The sequence below is a fragment of the Puma concolor genome, chromosome E1 (genome assembly GCF_028749965.1).
Source record: "Puma concolor isolate L17-30 chromosome E1, mPumCon1.1.hap2, whole genome shotgun sequence".
Taxonomy (NCBI): domain Eukaryota; kingdom Metazoa; phylum Chordata; class Mammalia; order Carnivora; family Felidae; genus Puma; species Puma concolor.
Window position 1 is genome coordinate 43955512 of NC_141680.1, and position 17322 is coordinate 43972833.

Consider the following 17322-nt stretch of genomic DNA (forward strand, 5'->3'; position numbering starts at 1 on the left):
GTCTATAGACTAGCCAGAGTTGAACTTTTGGAGGTCAGTCCTCACTGATCCCGCTAACCAGGAACTCAGTGCACAGGACAGAGCAGTATTAAATCCAATCAGCCCGGGAGGCTGGGAACAAGACCGGAAGAACAGGCTGGGACAAGGGAAGCGCCGCTCACGTTCTGCCCAGCTGTGCCAGCCCGCCTCAGTTTTCCAGACGCGAAGCCACGCCCTCCCCCAAGCACCTCCCCCAATCCCATCTGGCCCCGCCCCCCACCCATGGGCTCCTTAGGCCCCTCCCAGTGAGTGTGGCTCCGCCCCGGGAGGGCGATGATCCCGCCAACAGTGACTCCGCCCCTCCTTCCGCTGAGAAACCTGTCCCTTTTATTTAAAGAATACATTTACGTCAGCCCGCCTTACGTAGATTTACGTCATCAGTTGCAAAGCGCGGAGGCGGGACTTCCTTCTCTCGTTCAAACAGCTTCCGGGAGAAGCCGGAAGAAACCGGACCCTGGACAGAATCGGGGATAGCCAGCCCCTCCCCCGGCCCCTACGGAAAGGTGAGTCCATGGGCCTTCCTGGCGAAGTCAAAACACTTGGTCTGGCCCTTTCTGGTGAGGATCTCCTTCCCTATCCAGGCACCGTACTGGTCCAATCCCCCTTTAATTTCCCATGACTCCCCGCGTACTCAAGCCCCGCCCTCAGGCCCTCAGCCCCGCCCCGAAGTTTGAGGGGTGTGGATGGTTTGTGACCCCCTCTTCCGACTCTACCCCTTACGGGCTGGGAGAACTGAGCTTGCTGGCCAGGGACCGGGCAGCCTTTCGGCTCAGGTGGGCCCACGGACTTCTCTCCGGCGCCGCGGGAATAGGACCGCCCAACGCGGAGCCTGCGCCTCAGAAAACGCAGGGTCGGGACCCCTCCTCACCGCGCCGTCAGTGTCGCTCACAGGCTGAGGAGAGAGCAGAGGCCTCTGAGGCCGGAGACCTGGGGTCCTGCCTGGCCCCTGCCCCCGAAAGTTCCCTGTGTCTGTGCCAGTCGTTTTCGCTTCTCTTCGCCGCAGTTTCCTTTTCTGTAAATCAGGGTTGGTGACATTAACCTTCTTACTACCATCAGGGGCTAGTCTGGGGAGCGAGAAGTAACTGCTACCATTTATTTATTGAACGGTTGCCATGTGCCAGACCCTGTGCTAGGTATCTTGCTTCGATGATTTCCCGTCACCGTCAAAACAACCTTATGAGGTAGGTGCTATTTTTAACCCCATTTTACTGATGAGAAAGCTGAGGCTCTGAGAAAGTTGTCCGAGGTTACAGAGCTAGTAAAAGGCAAGAGCAGGATTGTAATTAGTGTTCTGCTTTTGTTTTCACTCCAGGGCCCATGTTCTAAGTAAGGATGTGGAAGCTATTCAGATGTTGACATGTCACGCACATATTCTTTGAGCAGTTTCTATGGCATCATGCTAGGCACTGGGGTACAGAGAAAAATACTTGTCATCCAGAAGTCTAGTAGGGAGAGATGGACAAGTAGATGAGTGTAATGAAATGTTATAGGTATCGTGAGAATAGTTTATTAATGATAATCATCTGATCGGATTTGCCCGGGACAGCTGTGAAAACAGCACACTCTCCAAGGGAAAGAGTAGGTCCTCTAAGGAGCAAAAGAAAGGTTTTCCTGCCTTTCTAAGGAACTACCAAGGGAGAAACTACACGGTACGAGAAGAGAGAGACAGGTATGGATTGTGAGAGCTATTTTGGAATCTCTTCCAAGTCATTTCCACCTAGGTGGTGGTTTTGCAGTCGTGAGCCTATGATGACCCAGAAGGGTGGTGTTTCTGGTGTCCGTCCTCCTTCGCTCCCTAGGGCTCGCCGGAAGTGTTTCAGAGGCGGGAGACACAGTGCCTGCTGCATAATGTCTGCTGATGGGCCCTACACAGTTGTCCCTTTAGGGTGGTCTGTGACTCTGCTTCTGGTGAAAAAATGTTTTTTTGGTTCTTGACACCTGCACCTGAATAGGTGACCACGAACGAGGTAGGGTTCAAATGAGACAATCTGGCAAGAGTGGCCGCGCTGTGTTTCCAGAAGGCCCTAGAATGAAATATTTCAGGCTCTTTGGTCTCTCTGAAGCCTCCTTGGAGGCTTCTCGGGGTGGGGGGGGGGGGCATAGTTGCTGGACCAAGTGATAGAAATCCTAGAGAAACTCAGGGCTCAAAGAGGCAGATGTTTTCCCCCGCCTACCAAAAAAGCAACGACGAGTTGCAGCAGCAGCAGCAACAAAGTCCTAAGGTTTTCCTGATGATCCATGCTCTCGGGAGGTTGAAATGTGAGAGAGGGAAGGTGTGGATCCCGAAAACTAGTGTTTCGCATTGGAGACAAAAGGGAAGTCCTTAGCTTTAGGTTGGGGGTCCGGAGGTAGGAAGGTTTGTTCCCCCTTCTATGGGGAGCCGAACTCCTATTTCCTTTCAGGGCTGGCTCAGTTAAAACGTAAACAAGCTAGGGACCTGGCTGCAACTCCACGTACCCTGCTTATGCTATCCCCCTTTGTTCCTGCAGTGTCGACCCAGTCAGCAGCCAGGCCATGGAGCTCTCTGATGTCACCCTCATTGAGGGTGTGGGTAATGAGGTGACTGTGGTGGCAGGTGTGGTGGTGCTGATTCTAGCCTTGGTCCTAGCTTGGCTCTCTACCTACGTAGCGGACAGCGGTAGCAACCAGCTCCTGGGCACCATTGTGTCAGCTGGCGACACATCCGTCCTCCACCTGGGACACGTGGACCATCTAGTAGCGGGCCAAGGCACCCCAGAGCCCACTGAACTTCCCCATCCATCAGAGGGTAATGACGAGAAGGCTGAAGAGGCTGGCGAAGGTGGGGGAGACCCCACAGGGGAGCCCGGAGCCGGGGGTGGCGTTGAGCCGAGCCTTGAGCATCTGCTTGACATCCAAGGCCTGACCAAAAGACAAGCGGGCCCAGAAAGCAGCAGTCCAGAGGCCCCCCTGAGACCTGAGGATGGCAGCTGCCTCCCCCCCAGCCCTGGCCTCATCAATGTGCGGCTCAAATTCCTCAATGACACCGAGGAGCTGGCTGTGGCCAGGCCGGAGGATACTGTGGGTGCCCTGAAGAGGTGAGTGGCCTGGAGAGCGGGAGGCTTCTCGTAGCCCGTGCCCTCAGCCCTTGGTCACCTGGGAGGAGGCTGGTGTCCACATGGGAGCAGCAGGGATGGGTCAGGTCCATCCAGCCCCCACTAGGATTGCGTAGGATACTTCTTAGAAACTCACCCTTTGGTTTTTCCCCTCATTGCCCTGCTTTGTCAGTCCAGGCCTGTTTGCCTTCTCATTCCTCGCCTTCTGTGTTTCCTTCTGCCTCTTTCATCCCTACAGTAAATACTTCCCTGGACAAGAGAGCCAGATGAAACTGATCTACCAGGGCCGTCTGCTGCAGGACCCAGCCCGCACACTGCGTTCTCTGAACATTACCGACAACTGTGTGATTCACTGCCACCGCTCCCCCCCAGGGTCAGCTGTTCCAGGCCCCTCAGCATCCTTGGCCCCCTCTTCGGCCACTGAACCCCCCAGCCTTGGCGTCAGTGTGGGCAGCCTCATGGTGCCCGTGTTTGTGGTGCTGTTGGGTGTGGTCTGGTACTTCCGTATCAATTACCGCCAGTTCTTCACAGCACCTGCCACCGTCTCCCTGGTGGGGGTCACCGTCTTTTTCAGCTTCCTAGTATTTGGGATGTACGGACGATAAGGATATAGGGAGAAAATGAAAGGCATGGTCTTCCTTCTTTATGGCCTCCCCCCTTTCCTGGCCAGAGCTGGGCCCAAGGGCTTGGGAGGGAGGGGTGGAAAGGATGCGGTGGGTCCTCCTCCTTAGGACATAGGAGGCAGGTATAGGGCCTCCCCTTCACGTCCACGAGGGTACAGACGTCCCCTCTGTGCAAGCACAACTCAGGTAGAAAACGAGGACGTCATCTTCTTTCACTTTTAGGGTCCAGAAATTCAGAGCTGAGCTGGCGGTCTAGCTCAGTGGGCAGCCGGGGCTCGGAGGATTCCCTCCCAGCTGTGGCCCTAGCTCTTTCCATTGTCTTGCATGTCTGCTCCTCAGTACCCAGGGCTGCCTGCCAGGGCAGCTCAGCATGGCCCCAGCATACTTCTGTAGGGAGCCTGGAGTATTTTTCTGTTTCTTAAGGGAATATCCATCTTTTGAGACTAAAGTCACACAGCAGGAATGAAGGTTGTGTCCGCTTCCCCTGTAGGCACCTAGCCGCCTCTACCTTCTCCCTCCACCCCTGTAGCAGGAATAGGGTGTTCTCTGTGTTCTGGATAGTTTCCAGTGTTCTCCCCTTTTTCAAAGCACTTTGCTTGTATTTTTTTTTTTTTTTTAATAGTCCTTTATAGAGCTCAGTCAGGAAGGGGAGTGCGGCACAAAGCCAAGCCCCCAGCATTGGGAGAGGCCAAGCCACAGCTGCTGCTACCCTAGGCCTAAGGCTGTAAGCAAGAGACAGCTCTGGCCCTCAGCCAGTGTCCTACCCTGCCCAGCTCCAAGGACGAGCTCTGGGTATGGAGCCCTGGGCCCCAGGCCCTTGCCTCTGGGGCTCGTGGATGGAGGGTCAGTGTCTGTGACTAAATAAAGTTCCGTTTTGTGGCTGTGGAGCCTCCTTCTGTGACATTAAGAGAAAGGCTTTGCTCTGTCCCCATCAACATGGTAATGAGGGTGGATAGGCTGGGCTACCAATGGGAAATGCAGTTTATTTACACCAGCAGCCATGGGGGCGGGGGAAATACACAGCGTTTACAAAGTTAGCTACCTGTACAGGATGGATTACATATGCAAAAATAAAAATCTCAAGACCACAGGACAGCGTGAGCCCCACCCCCCTCCCCCAATGACCCCAGCATGCGGTAATGCCAGGCGGGTGGCCCCTGGGCATGCGGGGGGGAGTGATGCATGGAAGGAAAAGCCACCGGCCATGGAAATTAGTACAGAACCCCCCCCACACACACTCAGACACATGATAGGATACAGGGTGGACGACACCTAGCCGGGGTGGGAAGGATGGGAATTGAAACCCACACAGCCTGCTGTTAGAGGGAGGGGAGTGGGGAGCTCCTAGCCCCTGTTCAACTACATGGTAGGGGGGGCACTCTCTCCCCGGAAGGAAAAGGGTTTGCTCCCTCAGGGTCCCTGCTGGACCAAGCCCATCTCTTACCCAGCTTGGGCAGGGGGCTCTGCCCTGAGGGCGGGCCAAGGAACAATGGGGAAGTGGATGTGGACAAACCAGTTCCCAAACTACTTCCCACTTCTCCCTCCTCCAACCAGAAGGGGGAAAGGGAGAGGCCAGAGGGGAAAGGGTATGGTAGGGCCTGAGCTGCAGCTGCCTCTCAGAAGGGAGAGTGGCCTGTGGCCTTCCTCCCTTCACCTTCAACCCACTCCCAAGACTTCATTTGGAAGCAGGCTGGAGGCTGGCTGAAATCCTCCTTCCCCTCTGGCTTCCCCTTAGAGGGAGAAGGCTACAGAGGGTCAAGAACAGAGGAGCCCAGGCCCTAGGATTTATTCTAACTCCTGCCAAAATTTGTTTGGCTTTTTAAAAAATAATCACAATTCGTGGGTTAAAAACCAATTTGTAACCAGGCGTCAGCCACAATCAGAACCACCCCGGGGGGGGGGGGGGGGGGGGGAGAGGGGAGATTGGGGTTCCAGACAGGGTACTGCAGCCCTAGCTCTTGTTGTTCCCTTAACCCTCTAGGGTCCCTAACCCAAATCAGTCCAACCAGTCCTGGGTACTAGCTACCCAAATGTGGGATGGCTCCTCCTGGGAAGAGGGCAGGGGACACATCCAGCAAATGCCAGAGAACACAGCTCAGGGTCAACTCCGTGCCGTGTCATCAGTCAGCTCTGCTCCCAGCCCAGACTGCAGTCCTCCAGCTCGGCTCCTGGGAGTGATGGCGCCCACATGGAGGCGGGATGGTGTATCTCTTCAGGATGTAGACCAGGCAGGTGGCCGCGCTGGCAGGGTAGTCCCACCGGAGGGCATGACACCCCTTCCCCCTCCACTGACGACCCAGAGCACGGAGACTAGCCTCTTCCCACCCCACTCCTAGCAAGGGGGGAGAGGTAAAAGGTCAGGATTTTCCTCAGAGCCCCAAACCACAAGTACAGAATAAATAACTTAAAAGCGGCTAAGGAAGGGGAAACAGGGCAGGCTTCGGAGGCAGGAGCATTGAGAGAGGAACTGAAGCTGGTCAAGGTGAAAGAGGGGGGTAGCAAGCAGCAGTCGGGAACTTGGGCTGCCCTGCTAGGGCAGTGGGGCAGGGGAGGCAGGAGGAACATGGGGCCACCCCAGGAGGGTGAGGCTGGGCCCCTTCCTGGGGCAGGGAATGAGGTAAGAAAACATTTCAAATAAAGCAGCACCGTTCCCTCTCACCTTGGGGCCCCACTCCTCACCAGCCCTGGGTCAGGGAGGAAAGGTAGGGGGGAGTCATTTTGATACACAGCTCCCTCTTCCTACCCTCCCCTTGCCCGTTCCGTGAAGCTGTAGAGGCTGGAGGCCCTTTCCTGGCACCCAACAACAAAAGGACAGCTCCTGCTGCCAAGGAGGCCCATGGGGACTGAGGGGAAAGGGCTGCCCCTGTGAGGGGCAGGGAAGGCGGTGGCAGTTCTGGACACCCACCTCAGCAGACAGCTTGCTGTGCCTGCCTACCCCTGGGATTGGGGGCATTTGATAGGATTCTGCACACAGACAGGACACGCCCAGCCCTGCCCCTCAGCTCCAAGCACCGGACCCATTCACATTGCTGAGGGCAGCTGGGGGAGGCCCCCTCCAGGCTCAGCTTCCAGCCCACAGCCTCCCGGGTAGCCGCGATGCTCCTCGGCAGGGCTGAGTCCAGTTCCTGGGGTGGGGGGCAGGCAGTGCCCTGGCACAGTGCCCAGGTCAGGCCCCTGGCCTAGCTGGACATCCAGTAACTCACAGAATAAATAGGAAAACCGCCTCCCCACCAAACTTATGTCCAAGGCATAATATGTCCAGGTCTGAGTCCTGCATGCCAAGGGGTCGTGCTCCATCGCAGAGGACCCTGACACCCCCCAGGGGCGCATAACTGGATCCTCTGCTTGCCTGGCCCACCAAGCTTCCCAAGCCCAAACCCCCAGCAGCCGTCCATTTGCCAGGCTTCGCCACCTGGGTGGGGGTTGGGAGAGAGGGCTCTGCTCAGCCAAAGGCTATCCCTTGCACCCAAGTCAGTTGATGTCATCGTAGATGCTGGGCGTTGGGGGTGCCGGTGGCTTTGGCTTCTTCTTCTTGTTGGAGCCTAGGCTGGAGGCAGTCCCTACCAGGCTCAGATGGGATTTCTTTTTCTTGGTTTTCCGTGACTCTGAGCTGTTGGTACCTGAAAAGAAAGAGGCACGCGGGATGAGGGCTGGGCTGTGTCAGGAGAACGCAGGTGTCCCCACGTCCTCAGCTTCGGGCAGAGAGACCGGGGGCCCAGATGTATCACCTACCTAGACCCCATCCCTGATTCTCACTCGTCTTGGAGGAGCCCGAATCAGAGGGTGAGAGATCAGAGGAGCCGTCCCACTGAAGCCGGCTGATCAGGGCCTGGCTGTCAGTCATGTCAAAGCTGTCGTTATCCAGGGAACTCTCGACCTCTGGAAGGACGCTGGAAAGAGAAGGGGCCAGAGAAGGGCTTGAGGGATACCAATCACGATCTTCATCTTTCACAACCCACCACCCTTCTCGGAGGGTCACTTACGCTGAGGGTCCGAGGAAGTAAATCCGCACGGCTCGCCGCTGCTCATCTGTGTGCTGGGGGCAGCGCAGGGACCTGGCAAGGACAGAATTAATCAGACCCTCCTGACAAGGCAGGAAGAAGGGTAGGAGGAACTCAGGTGAAGCCCCTTCCCTCAACAGAGGAGGGACAAACAGACAGACAGGCGAGGGATACACAGAGTGCCCCCAGATTGTGGCCTAAGGCCTGACCATTAGAGGAGGGAGGGGAGGAGTGGGGGCCCCATTGCTGAAGTCCAAGGGTACTCCCACCCCATGCCCAGGATGCGTGTGCAGGAGGCCCCTGGGCGCCTTTGCTAGGTTCTGAGCTCACCTTGTGCACATCTTCTTGGTGTGTTCAGAAATCACCCCACATTGCTGGAAGAGGAACAGAAGCTGAAAGGAAGGGCGGAGGGGAGCCCACTCCAGACACTAGATATTCTCTTCTGTACAAACTCTAGATTGCACGAGCAGAAACGGCCCCGGGGTGTCCAGAACAGACAGTCCCAGACCACCACTGGCCAGGAAACCTAATTCCAGAGAGAGTGAGCTATATGGCCCTGCCTGCTGTCACCAGCCTCCTCCAGGGACGTGACCACCGCCTGTGGCTCCAGCCCACTCCCAAGGGCCTTCCCTCCCCTGGTCTCTCACCGTGGTGAGCAGGCTACGCAGCTCCTCCGGCCCCAGGGTCTCGTAGCTGATCCCAGTTGAGTTGTTATACTGGGCAAGAACCAAAGGTACAGGTCAGAGAAGGGGCAGCCCAAGAGGGAGGGGGGAGGGGAGGACAGGGAACCCATCCCTCTCATCCTTTTCTACATGGGACTGCCCAGCAGTTCTCCAGTGATTCTGTCCACCCCACCTGCTCATCGGGGAGGGGCTGGGACCCAGCGAGAACGTAAACATGCCAAGACCTAAATACCCCATCTAGTGCTTGGGGCCATCAGCATCCTGACCCCATCTGCCCAAATCCCACCCAACTCCCGACAAGAAAAACGGGAGAGAACCTAAGAGGGGCAGCACCTACTCACCTTAAAAGGATCCGAATTGCTAAGTTCCCCTGAAGAAGAAAAAAGAAGGGGAAGGGTGTTTGATGCAGAGGTACAGACAGAGAACCCTGAAAATAACCAGAGAGGAAGTGGGGGTGACAGAAGGATCACAGGCCCTCCCTCGATACCCCTGTCCCCTAAGCTCCCCACCTCCACCCTCCGGCAATGAGTCCCAGAAGACACAGCTAGAATCGCTCCCGTTGTTCAAGACCCACTTACCATTTTTGTGTTTTAAAGACTTGGATCTTCGAGGGGAATTGGGGTTCTGGAATGGGAGATACCATAGCTTTGGGGAAAGGGTAACGATAAGGGGGAGCCGAGAACCCAGGGAAGGAAAAAAGATTTGACAAAGAAACATCCTCAAATTCCTACTCTTCCTCCCCAGTAAGAGGCCCATCTACCCATATTCCCTCCTCCCCCATTCCCCCAGGGCCTCCGCTGCCCTCCTGCCCACCACAGACACCCTCATCCCGAAACCCAGAGAGGCACCCGATGACCTCAGACTTGAGTCAAAATACCCGAGGACTCCCTGCCCAAATGGGAGGGTGTCTGTCCTTCGCCCAAATTTCCCTCATGCTTGCCCCCGCTCTCACCTTGTCTGATTTCCTCTTCTTGGCTGTGTAGGACAAAAGGACAAAGGACAGGGTCACTTTAAGTTCTCAATTTAAGGACCTCTACGGAAAAGGACAAAGCTGCATTCTCTCCTCCTCATTCAAGATAACTTGTGACCCAACTCCCACTTGCCACCTCACCCCAATGCCCCCCAGTTCCCCCAGATCCCCAAACACCTTTCTTCTCTGAGCCGTACGACCAGTCATTGTCATTGATGTCGTCATTATCCTCTTGGTCACTCTCCGACTTGTTCATATTGTTGCTGTTGGCAATCCTGCCGACGGGAGGGGGGAGAACGGGTCAAGGCGGCCACCTCTCTGCCCCCAACTTCACGGGTACAGTGCAGCGTCGGAGGCCAAGCACGAGCCACCCTCTGTGCCCTACCAACGCCCCCGAGGGACTACACCACGGCACAGGGTACGGAAGACGCGCAGCTCTGGTTCCGGCAGCGGGAGAAGCCCTCACCGGCGGTTGGCGATCCGGCTGCTGTTCCGGCCCATTCCCAGGCACTTCTCCAGATGTGGAGCAAAGCGGGAGGCGGCAATGCTGCGGCTGCAATTGGGGCAAACACACTCCTTGCTCTTCCACTGGTTGAAAACCTGTCCAAAGATGTCCAACCCCGGCTGGTCCACGATCTCTGGGGACAGGAGAGGCGTGGCGATCAGGGTGGGCAGGGGACCCTCACCTCGTGTTCCCGCCCATGGCCCTGTGGCCTCGTGAAACCCCCCTGCCTAAGCTCACAGGAGCTCCAGGCACTACTTCTGGCGCAGTTTCCAGAGAAGGGACCTCCGAGCGCCCCCGGGGCTGGGCTGGACTGCTCTCCTTCAACCCTGAAGCTCACCAAAATCCTTCATGCTATCAGGGTCCGTGTCGTCCAGGAAGAAGTAGCCACACTTGACAGCCCGGTGTACCTCAAAGCAGAATCCCAAACAAGAATCCTCGACCAGGTCCGCGTATATCTCCTGAGCGATGGCCTGGGCCCAGGGGAGAACATCCGCGGTCAGGAGAGTCACAGCCCCCTGGACTGAGAGCAACTCTCTCTCACCAACCAAGTCTGCCAACTCGCCCTGGCCAAAAATAATGCTTTCTTTGCCATTTTCCCCATCTTGACTTCGCGTCCTTTCTTCTTCCGGAGCCTTGGACCTTTTCAGCTGGCTATTCCCTTTAAGGAACCAGGCTGACTACCCAAATTCCTCTTTGGTGTGAATGCCAGATATAGCGACGTAGAGACATCAAGAGAAAGAACTAGAGGCACACGTGGGGGAGCCCTCACCTCTAGTTTGCTGTTATCCAGGCCAGACAAAGACATTTCCTCCATTTTCATTTGTAAACTCTTGTGGAGACGGCGCTCTGACTGCTCATAGCACAGCGGGCGGCAACACGGCTGCACACACGGGGGTGGGGGGTGCTGGTGTGAGTCCAAGGCACCTGTGAAGACTGCCACCTCCTCTGCACCTCACTGCCCAGAGCTTAATCCTGGCATCAAGATCTACCCCTCCCCAAGGCCTAGGCTCACTAAGTCTGGATGGTCCTGCAGGGCCCGAAACCCAAAGGCGGCCTAGTCTTTCCCAGGACTGAACTCAGGCCCTGGACTCGGCTGCCAGTCAGTGTCTGGGTCTATAGGAGGCAGCAGCTCAACCCAGGTCCCCCAAACTCAAACCCCTCTTCGATACCCATGGTGCAATGCAGCAGGGGGAGGAGAAGGAACTCTAAGGCCTCAAAGCAAACCCACAGGGTGTGGCAAAGAACTGCACAGACTCCTAAATACCCCCCCCCCCCTTCCCTAGGCTCTCCTCAGAGTCACCTCTGCTTTCAGCCAGGATGTCCACTTGGGGGGGTACTGCTACCAGAAGTAGGAACGGCCCTAGAACCCTACAACCTTCACCCCACTCTGTCTTCCCTTGAAATAAGCCTGTGACCACGGAAGGGGAGCAGAGCCCACAGAAACCTAGAGCCGAAGGAGCATTTCTAGCCCCCATGAGCAAGAAGAGGGGGTAGAGCCCGGTTGGGATGGCATGCCAGGAGTGGGCACTCCCCTTACCTGCTCTTCTTTTAGATAACCACCCTCCCTCCCTCAGGACCAGCCCGGAAGTCTCTCCAAGAGCCCCAAAGTCCAGGAATCCCCACCAAAGGATTCAGAAACAGCGCCCACAGTCCGGGGCCCCTCTGAACGGTGGGTACGAGTTTAAGGAGCTGCCGGCCTAGAGTGGGGTGGGGACTGACAAATGAGCCAGGGGCACTGGGGAGGGTAGGAGGCCGGGCCTCGGCTCTTCCCCCGTCCCTGCGGCACTGCTGCTGCATCATACCGACTGGGGGGAGGAGAGCCGAGCCGCCCGAGGCCGGCGCCGGTCCGGGACAGACCGACCCCTAGAGAGTGGGCAGAGTGGGACGCGTCCCGGCCCCTCTCCTTCCCCGCCCGCCGACAGCCCCAGCCGGCCGGGGAGAGGAGTCCGGGAGGGTGTCTCTATTGTCCCGGGGGCTGGGGCCTGGCTCCCTAACAAAGGCCCCGCGCCCCCTCCCCGGCCGGCCCTGCCCCGCCCAGGGGGGACCCAGACAGGGGGAGAGCTGGGGGCCCCGGCCGGGCCGGGAAGCCGGGGGAAGCCGGGCGTTTCCGCGTCGGCCCGGGGGGAGGGGAAGGGGCGCTGACCCAGACCTGGGGGGAGGGGGCCCAAGCCCCGCCTCGGGCCCCGCCCCCCGCCCCCCGCAGGCCCCTCCCCCGTCCCCGTCTCCGTCCCGTACTCACCCCGCCCGGGGGGCCGCGCCGGGGCCCGGCGGCCTCTCAGGGCCGCGTCCTCCGGCGGCGGCGGCGGCGGCGGCTGCTCCGGAGCCCCATGTCCGTCGGTCCGTCCTCGCCTCTCCCCGGGGCCCAGGGCCCGGGGCCGGGGGGTCGGGCCGCCCCCCCGCCTCGCCGCCTCACCGGGCGGCCATGGCCCCTTCCCCTCCCTTCTCGTCCCGTCGCCGCCTCCTCCTCCTCACCTCACCCCGCCCGCGCGCAGTCCGCGCGCCGTCCGCGCGCCCCTCCCCCCGCCCCCCACTCCAGCCCGCCTCTCCCGGGCGGGGGGTGCGGCGCGAGCCCGGAGCGCGCGCGCGTGCCGCGACCGGAGGATGGATGGATGGGGCGAGCGAGAACGCGAGCGTGCGCGCGCGCGCCCCTCTCCCCCTCCCTCCGCGCGGGCGCGAGGCCAAGCGCGAGCGCGCTCCAACCTCCTCCTCTTCCTCCTCCCGCCCCTCTTCAACACCCCGCCCCCGCCCTCCCTTCCTCTTCCTTCTTTCGCTTTCGCGCGCCCAGCGACTGCTCGCGCCTGCTAGAAGGGCCCGAGCGCGTGCATCTGCCCCGCGGCCGCAGCTCGGCAGCATTTGCTCCAGGGGGCGGGGACCGGGCGGGGAGGAGGGGCGCCACGCCGCCGTCCAAAGTACCGGCGGACGGGGACGGGGGCGGGGAGATGGGCGGGGCCTTCTGGAGCCACCTCGGCCAATCGCCGTCTCGCCTCGGTCCGGTCGGCCCAATAGGATGGCGGTGGGTGGAGCGACGTTCAAGGTGAGGTGCGCGGTGCGCTGGGGGCGGAGACGTTGTGCCGTCCCGGCCGGCTCCGGGGCGGGGGCAGCGGGTGGCGTCGAAAGAGAGCGCCGGCTCCCAGCCGAGCCTGGGACGCCTTCCGGCCCAGGCTCCCCCGCCCTTCCCTCGGGGCTCCCGGCTCTTCCCCCCCCCCCCCGCCCCGTGTAGTGCCCCGGCGCCCCCACTCCGGCATTTACCCCGAAGCGTGCAGCCACTTCTCTGAAGAGGCCGGAGTTGAAGTGGGGCTCTGTTAGCACCTCAGGGCAGAAAACCTATGGAGCCAAAGGGGCTCGTCTGAGCCTCCGTTCCCCTGTTTCTGGGCGGGTCTCAGCCCACTCCAGGCCTGCGAGCCAACGAATGCCCGAGATGAGGGTCCTCCATTGAGAGCGGAGGCCGAGCTGTGCCCTTCTGAGCGGAGCGCCCTCCCCGCCCTCAGCCTAATTTAGATCCCACACCTGCTCGCTTTTCCTGCTTCCGGAACCCACGCTGGACCCCCACCTCTCAGCCAGCCTGCCCGGCACTAGCCAGACCCTTCCCCCGACCCAGTGCTACTCCCCTGGGTGTGCCCGTATCCGCGGGCTCTCACAGTCCCCCATTACCTTCTGGAGGAAAGGGCCTTTCCTAGCCGCACCGATACCCAGACTAGCGCTTCAATCTGGGTTATTCTCTAGGTCTGGAGTTTTGGAGCTGGTGTCTGACAGCTCTCTCCCCCCTGGAAGATGAGATTAAACGAGGAAAGTCTTCATATACTTGGTTGGGACCGTCACTGGCTGTTTAGTCTTCAGCAAACATTTATTGCGACAATAATCCTAAATGTTTCAGACCAGGAGTCAGATTAGAATTTAAATCTGTGGACTTGAAAAATGAACTTGGACAAATGAGCTGTCTGTTGCCTCAGTTTCCTCTGTTGTCACTGGGTATAATGATAGTGCCTATCTCATTGGGTCGTCGTGAGGACTGACAAGTCAGTGCATGTGAAACTCTTAGCTCAATGTAAGTGCTTTATAAATCTTACCTGTTATTCTTACGTGTCCTGTAAGAATTCTTACGGTGCGCTGTGCTGGGATGCAAAGATGAAATAAGACAGTTGTGCCTCCTCAAGAAGTTCACAGTTTGTCGGATAAAACTGTAGGAAAATAATTGCCAAACACTGTGATAAAAACAGAGATGCACAGGGGTGCATCTGTCTTTCTGGGGTGGCCAGAAAGATAGATAAAATGATGTAAGAGAGTTGGTCAGTAAAGGCTTTTTGTAGTGGGAGATTAGGAGGGCACTAGACATCCTAAACAGCAAGCTTCAGGAATATGGCTCAGTTTGGGGACTGGCTGGAACACAGGAATGAGTGGGGAAGCAGCAGGAGGTGAGCAGGTCAGACCATAGAGGACTAAAGGTGTGTTGAGCAATATGGACTTAAACCCTATAGGCCACGAGGAGTCCTCAAGGGGAGGGACTCATTTGCCCAGCTTTTAATTTTTTTCAATGTTTATTTATTTTTGAAAGGAGAGAGAGAGAGCACAAGCAGGGGAGAGACAGACAGCGAGGGAGACAGAGGATCCAAAGTGGGCTCTGTGCTGACAGCAGAGAGCCTGGTGCGGGGCTCGAACCCACAAACTGCGAGATCATGACCTGAGCTGAAGCCAGGAATCGGATGCTTAACCAACTACGCCACCCAGGTGCCCGTGACCAGATTTGAATTTTAAGTAGAATCACTCTGGTATGTGGATAATTATCAATTGGGGTATATGGAGTAAAGGACAAAGAGGCCCTGAAAACATCTTTAAGCTCTGAGGAGGAGATGCGAGGATATAAGGAGAATGACAAGTTCGACTTGGTTTGTGTTGTAGGTGCTGTGGGATGAGCTGGTGGAGACTCTGAAGGTCATTGAACTTGCAAAAGAATGAGGCCAAGTCTTCAGGAAGCTCCGAAGTGTGAATCAGGAATTCTCCACACCAGTGATGCTGATCGGCTTCCTAGTCTCTCAATATGCCCAGTGTATCTGCCCTGAGGAACTTACACATGCCCAAGAAGCCTTCCTGTCTCCTCTCTGTTTACCTAAATACTTCCTCACTTTCCCACCCGTGGCCATCCTCACACCAACTCCTTTACAACTGGATGGTTCTGTTCATCCAGGCCCTGGCCTGGGCTGCTCTGTGGCGGTGACCTCTTTGGGAACATGCCTGGTCTCCCCAGGTAGCATCAAGCAGTCCGCAAATACTGAGGACCGTGCTCGTCTGGGCCGTGGGTGAGGGCGTGGCATTAGGGCAGCGAGCCAGAGAAACCCACAGACTTTATCCTAGTAGAGTCTACACCCCAGCAAAGCCTGATGTGGGTGAAACAAGACTGTGAAGGCATCGGGCTGCTGAAGAAACAAATGGCATGGGCACTTGGGTGGCTCAGTTGGTTAAGCATCTGACTCTGGCTCAGGTCATGATCTCACAATTCATGAGTTTGAGCCCCGCCTTGGGTTCTCCGCTCTCAGCAAGGAGCCCGCTCTAGATCCTCTGTCTCCTCTCTCTGCCCCCTTCCCTGCTTGCTCTCTCTCTCAGAAATAAATAAACATTAAAAAAAAAAAAAAAAGGAACTGGGGGCACCTGGGTGGCTCAGTTGGTTAAGCGGTGAAGCATCCAACTTCGGCTCACGTCGTGATCTCGTGGTTCATGGGTTCAAGCCTCGCCTCGGGCTGTGTGCTGACAGCTCAGAGCCTGGAGCCTGCTTCCGATTCTGTCTCCCTCTCTCTCTGCCCCTCCCCCACTCATGCTCTATCTCTCTCTGTCTCTCAAAAATAAATAAAAGCATTAAAAAAAAGGGGGGGACAAATGACAGGAAGATGTTTTTGTCAAGGGGTCAGAGAAGACCCTCCCCCCGGGAGAAGTGATCTTTTAAGGGGAGCCCTGAATTAACTACACAGTGAGGTGATGAGGAACATGGGGGCAGAGGGAATGGTTATGTGTATAGGCAGAATGGGTACTGGCCCTGGAGGAGAGACCTGAATGGCTGGCATAGCTGGGGTTGGTGCAGAGGCAACAGGCAGCAGGGGCAGCAGATCTGCCAGGGCCTTGTCAGCCATACTTTGTCTCTCATTCGACAAATGTTTCTTGAGTGTCAAGTTTGTGTGCCAGGGCACTTTAAAAGGTGCTGGGATTACTGTAATGGACAAGCAGATAAGGTGTTAAGTGTCTTTTACTTGGGGAGATAGACAAGAAACAAACAAATAGTGGAAACAAGATGTAGGAGGAGGCCTCACCAGAAAGGGTTGTTAGGGAAGGCCGGTGAGGTGACATTTAATCTGAAGCCTGAGGGTTAAGAAAACCAGCTATGTGTAGAATTGAGGGATTGGCATCTGGGGCAGAAAGAACCAAGTACAAATGCCCTGTGGTAGGCATGTTTGAAGAACAAAAGAGAACACTTGGCTGGATCATTGTGGGTGAGCGAAGGTGGGAGATGGGAAGCAGGGGCCAGGCCTTGTAGAGTCATGCAAGTTGTTAGTACAGAGGTCATGAGATTTCTTTTTAAAAGATAACTTTTGTAGCTGTGTGCAGAATGGACGGAGGGGGCAGGAGTATAAGCAGGAAGACCAGTTTTAGGAAGTCTTTGCAGAAGTTGGGCGATGGTGGTGGCCTTGAATAGGATGGGGATGACAGCAATGGCGAAAGGGTAGACAGATTTGAGAGAGACACAGGAAGTGGAATGGACAGGGCTAGGTGAGCAAATGAACATGGAGGTGAACGAGAGAGAAGTCAAGGCTGACACCCTAGTTTCTAGATTGAATAACCAGATGGTTGGCGATCATTTTGGGTCTTGAGGTGAGGTGCCTGGCAGATATTCCAGAGGGCACACAGAAATCTACACAGATTTGCAGCTTGGAAGACTGGTCTCTGGAGATACCACCTTTTGGATTGGTTACCTACGGGTGACAATTGGAGGTTCATAGGGTGACATTAACACCTAGGATAGAACGAGGAGGAACCAATGCCTGCAGAATAGACCAAGAAGTCAAGAGATGGACAGGTGTCCACCAGATGGGATGATGAACATGCTGGTCAATTGAGTCACCCCAGGGGAGGTGAGGAAATGGAGACCACAAAGGGCAGTGAGTTTTCTAGCAGTTTGACCAAGAACAGGAGAAGGGTGTGGGGCCAAGGGAGAGCTCTTGGATGAGGCCTAGGTCTCCAGCGTCGGTGGCTCCAGGAATCCAGCCAAGGCCTGTGCAGGGATTCACTTTTTTTTTTTAACTTTTGAAGTTTATTTATTTTGAGAGAAAGTGTGAACAGGGGAGGGGCAGAAGACAGGGGGAGAGAATCCCAAGCAGGCTCCGTGCTGTCAGTGTGGAGCCCCACGCAGGGCTTGATCTCACCAACCATGAGATCATGACCTG

The 17322-nt window shown here is 56.9% G+C and overlaps 2 protein-coding genes and 1 long non-coding RNA gene across 10 annotated transcripts; 2 read left to right on the plus strand and 1 right to left on the minus strand.

The window, feature by feature from the left end:
* Positions 1-393: 393 nt before the first annotated feature.
* On the plus strand, positions 394-4617 carry TMUB2 (transmembrane and ubiquitin like domain containing 2). Of its 3 annotated transcripts, none has more exons than XM_025917537.2 (4): positions 394-542; positions 1096-1220; positions 2529-3095; positions 3352-4617. In XM_025917537.2, the coding sequence occupies exons 2-4, from the start codon at positions 1186-1188 to the stop codon at positions 3716-3718; spliced, it is 969 nt and encodes a 322-aa protein (XP_025773322.1). In that variant the 5' UTR covers positions 394-542; positions 1096-1185; the 3' UTR covers positions 3719-4617. The 3 variants fall into 3 exon arrangements, with proteins under 3 accessions (XP_025773322.1, XP_086543609.1, XP_086543608.1); XM_086687483.1 differs by lacking the exon at positions 394-542 and adding an exon at positions 1352-1708 and having other exon boundaries at positions 679-1220; XM_086687482.1 differs by lacking the exon at positions 394-542 and having other exon boundaries at positions 679-1220.
* Positions 4618-4699: 82 nt separating this feature from the next.
* Positions 4700-12510, minus strand: ATXN7L3 (ataxin 7 like 3). Of its 6 annotated transcripts, none has more exons than XM_086687481.1 (13): positions 12135-12510; positions 10665-10775; positions 10233-10365; positions 9857-10028; positions 9568-9665; positions 9373-9395; positions 8999-9044; positions 8762-8790; positions 8385-8453; positions 8068-8111; positions 7720-7791; positions 7469-7626; positions 4700-7356 (listed from the first exon to the last, which is right to left on the minus strand). In XM_086687481.1, the coding sequence occupies exons 2-13, from the start codon at positions 10713-10715 to the stop codon at positions 7208-7210; spliced, it is 1044 nt and encodes a 347-aa protein (XP_086543607.1). In that variant the 5' UTR covers positions 10716-10775; positions 12135-12510; the 3' UTR covers positions 4700-7207. The 6 variants fall into 6 exon arrangements, with proteins under 6 accessions (XP_086543607.1, XP_086543605.1, XP_086543606.1 ...); XM_086687479.1 differs by having other exon boundaries at positions 8762-8847; XM_086687480.1 differs by having other exon boundaries at positions 8999-9065.
* A 119-nt stretch (positions 12511-12629) lies between these two features.
* LOC147574389 (uncharacterized) lies at positions 12630-15714 on the plus strand. Its single transcript, XR_015244192.1, has 3 exons — positions 12630-12934; positions 14451-14620; positions 14792-15714. It is a non-coding gene; the product is annotated as an uncharacterized LOC147574389 (long non-coding RNA).
* The last annotated feature ends 1608 nt before the right edge of the window (positions 15715-17322 follow it).

Excerpts from the sequence above, each read along its gene's own strand:
- TMUB2 (XM_025917537.2), top strand. The coding sequence starts at position 1,186 with ATGATTTCCCGTCACCGTCAAAACAACCTTATGAG. Across the intron at positions 1,221-2,528 it reads CGTCAAAACAACCTTATGAG|TGTCGACCCAGTCAGCAGCC; the intron begins GTAGGTGCTATT and ends TTGTTCCTGCAG. Across the intron at positions 3,096-3,351 it reads ACTGTGGGTGCCCTGAAGAG|TAAATACTTCCCTGGACAAG; the intron begins GTGAGTGGCCTG and ends TCATCCCTACAG.
- ATXN7L3 (XM_086687477.1), bottom strand. The coding sequence starts at position 10,715 with ATGAAAATGGAGGAAATGTCTTTGTCTGGCCTGGATAACAGCAAACTA. Across the intron at positions 10,029-10,232 it reads TGATAGCATGAAGGATTTTG|AGATCGTGGACCAGCCGGGG; the intron begins GTGAGCTTCAGG and ends TCCTGTCCCCAG. Across the intron at positions 8,454-8,761 it reads GCAATTCGGATCCTTTTAAG|TATAACAACTCAACTGGGAT; the intron begins GTGAGTAGGTGC and ends GTTCTTGCCCAG.